Source organism: Protobothrops mucrosquamatus, unplaced genomic scaffold (genome assembly GCF_001527695.2).
Source record: "Protobothrops mucrosquamatus isolate PMUCROS unplaced genomic scaffold, P.Mucros_1.0 scaffold1619, whole genome shotgun sequence".
Lineage (NCBI taxonomy): Eukaryota > Metazoa > Chordata > Lepidosauria > Squamata > Viperidae > Protobothrops > Protobothrops mucrosquamatus.
The window spans coordinates 172503-179004 of record NW_015387780.1 but is presented as its reverse complement, the minus strand read 5'-3'; the positions used below and the strand labels follow the sequence as shown (position 1 = coordinate 179004).

At 37.1% G+C, this 6502-nt stretch overlaps 1 protein-coding gene across 1 annotated transcript in view; it reads right to left on the bottom strand.

Moving 5' to 3' along the window:
- Positions 1-6502, bottom strand: part of GPC6 (glypican 6) — a gene marked incomplete at its 5' end in the record, with an annotated part of 207571 nt that overhangs the window by 59857 nt on the left and 141212 nt on the right. The window contains one exon of the mRNA XM_015822600.1: positions 1032-1162. Within this exon, the coding sequence (XP_015678086.1) occupies positions 1032-1162 (131 nt within the window). The remainder of the gene's footprint in view (positions 1-1031; positions 1163-6502) is intronic.

The window sequence follows — 6502 nt, the reverse complement described above, 5'->3', positions numbered from 1 at the left end:
TTATAGAGGATATATTTTCACTACGGAGCCTTCATCCTGTTGCTAAGGCAGGGTGAAGCTGGATCAAGGTGATCTGCCAACAAAATGATGCTTTCCACAGGAATTTCTCTGCAAATGTTCCATGTTTCATAGAGGAGGAGACTAAGGGAGATCAGTGACCTGCATGGCTCCAGTTGGCCTCCTTCCTATATGCCTTGAGACTCGGCCTCTATGACCATTTATACTTTTACCATGACTTTTTTTTTCTAAAAAGAGCACCAATTTAGTGTAGTGGTTAAGACTTCGGGCTACAAGCCAGGAGACATTGAGTTCTAGTCCAGTCTTAGGTATGAAAGCCAAACTGGCCTTGGGCCAGTCTGTCTCTCTCTCAACCCTAGAAGAAAAAAGAAACCAAGGACACACCACTTCCAAAAAAACCTTGCCAAGCACACTGTAGGGATTAATCCAGACAGTCATTGAGAATCAAAAACTAACTCAAAGGCACAAACAAACAATTAAACAAACCAAAACTTTTCTAACATCCCTTCCCTTTGCTTCCATTGAACATTCCACCCAAGTCTTGGCATTGCATTTTTAGGAAAGGTATTGACAAATTGGAGGGTATTCAAAGGAGAAAAGGTTGATATGGGCCAGGTAGGAGGAGAAAAACCTATGAAAAACAAACAATATATTTAACCTAGAGAAGAAAAGACCTGATTTACAACAATCTACAGTGATGTCATGGAGAAGAATTCTAATCTGTGATTGTTAAGAATTTTCTTAATAGAGGAAAAGACTCCCTTGAAAAATCTCCTTTGTGTTTAGACAAAAGTTGGAAAACTATCTGGTGAAGATGCTTTAGTATTGGGCCGGGCTGTTAGTTGGGCTATGAGATGGCAATACCTACTTTATACTCTGTGATTCTATGAAAGTGATTGTTGCCCTAGAAATGTACATAGATGGTTTTCAATTGTCAAGACAAAGGAAAATGAATGCAATATAGCCTTCTGGTTTGCTATTTATTCCAAACATTTAATAGTAAAAATTGATACCTTTCCAGTCACATGCACACTGTTTTCTTGCATGTTCATAATGGCTTCAGAAATTTTGACATCAATGGGATCCATAACTGACTCAATGTTGAATGGTCCCTCTAGTCTGTCTGCTACCAAAAGCATGGCATCTGTTAAAGAACAAACGAGTCGGTCATTAGATAATCAGTAACTGTGGAACTTCACACATTATGCTTAATCTTGCAATTATCTCAGGGCAAAGTAATGAAAAACAAGCTAGTCACGTATTTGCTGTACAGAATTCACAGAATGCTTGAACGAGTGAAGAAGATTTTAACAGGTCCTCATAGTGCAATTTTGGGTCCAAAGTTTCCATTGCTTTAGGTGTCTCATCCTTAATGTATTGCAGGTGTATCTGGATGACATCAAAGGTGTGTTTTTCAGCTGGATGCCTACTCTTAAAATACAGTTATAGGATGATTGTCTTTAGTGTGGACTGTCAGTCTGCATAGCATGTGTATGTAGCAGGTATGTTGCATGTTAAAGTTGAATGGCTCATGGCAGTTGCAAAAGTCCACGGACACTCCTTTTGGCAGACAACAGGATCATCTGCCCTGCTGAGTCTCACTTTCCACTTCTCTTCTGAGTCACCACTGTTGTGATCATGTGGAGCAACAGGAGAGCTAATTTCTTATGCAATTATTCCCTCTCCCCCCCTCCATCCTTTGTTAACAGCACTTGAGAGAAATGGGAATAAATTTTCTTTTCCCGTCCAATAAGTGCACCTATTCAAATGAGTGTTTTTCCACTGCTATCAGGACAAATGATTCTGACAAACAGCCACTTTGATCAAAAGAACCATGGACAGGAATAGGAGCCTGGTTTTAGGTAGATAAGAAAAGTCAATAATCAATCTTTTTGTGTGTTTGGGTAGCCCCAAAGTTACATAACTCTGTACACCATGTCCCACGACCTAATATATAGGAAAGCTCCAGCTAAGGAATAAGAAGCAGCTTAAAAGTTTTCTCCTCAAAGCCATCTGCTGTCATTGGTACATAAGAAAAAAAAAAGACAACTGAGAGTTGACAAACTGAATTAATTAAGAATGCACGTTCTACCTTTTCATGCAGCAAAGACAAAAGATTCTTTTGTCATGACACCTGAAACAGATAATTTGCTAAATAATTCATTCATAGATTTATCCATCATACAAATGAAACCAGATAGAAATGAAGCCTTGGTGTATAAGTCTAGAGTTTTGCACAAGGCACTGAAAACTTCAACTTGACATAGCAGGATCTTGTAATTAAAGCAGCTGTTCTCTCTAACCCCAAGGACTCCATTTCCTTGCAATACAAAATCGGATAAATATTGGATTCTTGCCATGATGTACAGGTACAAGCCAAGTTTGATGCTTTGGGCTTTTTACAAAATGCAGCTTGATGAGGCAAGATACATTTTATGATACCACTGGGGCTACATAAGCTCATTTGTCTAATTACACACCATTCTCTGTGTATGTAATAAGAGGATGAGGATGTTACCCATACTATCCTTGTTGTAGTATACCTTTGACAATCTGAACCACTGTCAGCTTATCCATCAACTTATGTTGTATTCTGGACCTTAAAAATGTCTCTTTTCCCCAGCATAAAATTATTTTGCCCCCCTGGAACAGACTGGATGATAAATTCTAGGTCAAAGGCTTTGTCAGTTAATCAGTCGTTTCAAACAATTTGCAGACATCTGAGAGTTCAGAACTAGGTTTAACATGACCATATGTACATTGCCTTTAAAAAAGCAATCATAATTTAAAAGCAAAGATTTTGTTTAAATTTATTTCTATATTCATATTTTTGCATAAAATATCTTGATTGGAATTAGTGTTGTAGCTGAGGGGTCTTTAGTGCTCTCTCAGCTTGGTTTTCTTGCAGACATTTCATTATCCAAACTAAGTAATGTCATCAGTTCTAATGTAGGTAACACCAGCATTGATGATGTTACCTAGTTTTGGTAATAAAACAACCAAACTCAGAGAATACCAAAGACCCCTCATTTCAACCCTGAGCTAGAAATATTCTCCTTTATTGTTTTTGTAGCTATTGATCACTAGGAATTAGGAGTAATGCTTGAAAACTGGATCCTCATGCATGTATTTGAATTCTCAATTGTGCTCTGCACTTGCTTTTCATTGCACCATAATGCAAAACCATGTTTCATGTAAATATGTTGAAGAGCTAGGAGAAACTGCATTGTACCATTGAATTAGGCTGCTAAAAGGTCAGTTAATGGAAGAAAATTAAATTTCAGTTTTGACTGCGAATCAGAAAATTAAGTCAATCTGATTCATAGACTCACTGGCCACTAGGTCAACTGACTTGATGGCAACTGAAACCAGAATTTGATTCAAGGATTGTGTCATTTATTGATGGGAAATATTTGGTTGGTTAAAGCTATAGAGCAGGTAAATAAATAAATGAGACCTTCAATTTTGCATAGAGCAGGAGGGAGATATGTGGCATAAAAAAGCTCTTTTTTGCTGAACTTTGAAATATATATATGTTAAGTCAAGATTTATAGAAAAAAAGCATGTTGTTGTCTACTTAATGGTTAGAGTTTTAACACAGATAAAGGCTTTTATTTGTATCATTAGAGTACCATGGAAAGTGATATGAGGTTTCTATCATAAAAACAAAGACATCATGGATCATTTTTCCTGTGTTCCCCAATCCTGCTTTTTCTAGTGTAGTTTTCATTACCAATAGGTCATGAAATGATATTTCTTCTTTTAAAAGAAAACAAGTAATGCCTCACAAGTGGCTGATTATGCCCAGGGAGGATAAGAGAAAGTCCAGTGAGCAGGCATGCCATCTTCTAGTCTATTGGATTTGTAAATGAAAAAAACCAGATGCTCTTCATCTGGCATGTGATTTCTTAAACATTTATTCAGTGATTGGTTGCTTCTGGATTTCTAGAGCTTTTGACTAGTATAGAGACATAGGAAGATCAACTCTACATAGGGTCCATTTGTTTATCTAGCTTTTTTAATAATTATTTTGCTTACTTATTCCAGTGAAGCTAAGAATAAAAGACATATTCCTCCTTTCCACTGCAGTCTTCAGAACATTTTTGATAAGTTAACTTGAAGCTGAGACATCCTCAAGATGTCCTAGTGACCATCCCTGCTGACTTGGGATTTGAACTTTGTTGTTGCTTTCATTATTCCATTATTTCTAGATTGTTCACACCACTGTACAATCTTCAGTGAGGTCTTAGCCAGAAATCAGAAAATCATCTACACAATAAATAATCCAAACTGAATCACTGTGACATCTTAGATAAGATCACCAAAATCTTATGAGGTCTTGCACAAGATAGTCAATATACTAAAAAACTGAAATAAGATTTGTAATCTCATGAAACCTCAGTGATTTTACCTATGTTTTCTACTATTAATTTATTCTCTTTTAGGTGTCCATAAGTGACTTTGGGAATTGAATTCTGATTCTGATATAGACAGGATAATGACTTGGAGCATCTTCTAGCATCAGCTAGTCATTACTCAAATAATAAAAACACTGTCCTCATTAATGTTATTTCAGCACAAGAATGATTGAATGACTTTAGAAAGTGTTGTGCATTTGTACCTAACCTTGGTATCTAACCCTTTTGACATGTGATTGTGTGATTCCATGTTGCCTTCAACTCATCCTCAGCTCATGAATGACAGTAGAATATATCATCCTTAGTCCTAATGGTCTTAACATGTTTTCTCCTTTAAGCAATCAGCATGCAATGGCAGCCAAAGGCTAGGTTAAAAACTGCCACCCATTGCCACCCTTATGTCAGATTTGAAGTTGGATGACCAATAGTAAGTAGGATAGTGAGGTGCTTATTGGCTATTTCTTGGAAACGTGGGCATCTCTTTTCTCCTCCAGTTTCCTACTTGCCATAATTTTGCTGCTGTGTTTCCAAAGAGCCATGTGATACCAGGACTGGAAATGCTTAGGTGGCAAAATTGTAAGTGTAACTCTATAGTGATGCCGGCTTTGTGCTAAACTGAATATGGAATGTGGAACCACCTCCCATCTCAGAGCAAAGAGGATTCTATTGGATATTTGAAGAAAGAAAAGAGAAGAGAAAGGAAACCGTCCAAGTCCTGCTTGCCACTCTACTCTCTTTCACAGCTGAAGGCAGAAGGACACGAGAAGAATCCCAGAGATGACAGACACAGCTCTCCAAATGTACACAGGCCCTCCATGTGATACATTGGCTTGCTAACCATCAGTTCTGTAAATTACTCCCACACAAACACAAACACAACCTATTATGAATGCATACAAAGAGCATATATATTAAAGATCTTTAAACAAGATTAAACAAATTCTTTTTTGTAAAGCAGGGTTAATATTTCTTCATCACAGTAATTTAGGTATTATCTTTTTCTTTTGAAAAATGTTTATATTTTATTGGTCTCAAAAGAAGCTATTTCTTTCTTTTTTGATTATCTTTTGAGCAGAAATCTATCTTGGCTCTTTTTCTGAGTCCCCCGTGTATGGCAAGACAGAATGGTATCTTTCAGGCAAATTAGAAAATTAATAAAAGCAAATTAATATTTGTTCTGGCCAAAATCCAAACTGAACTCCCATGTGAAAGTGTTAGGCATATGCTTAGCTTGACAAGTGAAATTAATAAGATGTGGGCTGTAACCCTATGCACCATTACTTGGGAGAAATTGTAATTGATCTCAGCAGGATTTTTGAATAGATTTTCATGTGCTTGTTTTGCTAAAATTGTGTTCACCTTTGGCCCTAACCAGTTACACCTTGCGGGTTTAAAGGTGATTGCAAATATGCTAATGTTCCAAAATATTTTCATCGGCAGTGATATTTTGGATGGAATGACACATGAACTAATAATTTAATAAAATTGCTCTAATGATGGGCTTCTACTATATGGTTTAAAGAAAGGCAACACCTGAATTAAATTGATTCACAGGAGGTCATTTCTAATAAGTATAATGCTAGCTTTGTCTGATGGATATCAAAAACTCTACTTTTTAAAACATAAATTGAAAAACTTGTAACTTTTATTGTACTTTTTTGGGGGGGTTGAAAAGCTAATATATGAACAGCACAAACATTTCTCCCTTTTTGCTTACCATTGAGCATTTGGTTTTGTTTTTATTTTACAGGAATCCAGAGTTGTTAACAGGGACTCTGTCATCCCTTTTTCAAAGGGCATGTTGTTTACATTTCATATCAAAGCTATCTCCTTACAGCAGACCACTATTGGCAACAAATGGCTGCTGCACAGTGGCCTTTAGATCAGGCGTCCCCAACCCCCAGGGCTACTGCCCAATACCAGGCTATGGCCTATTGGTAACTAGGCTGCGCAAGTGATAGGCAAGCACACAAATGTGTAAAGCTACATTTGCCACAAGTGGTGCACATGAAACAATCCCCTTTCCTTTTCCCTCTCACCCCCCCACCTCTGCTGGTCCATAGAGT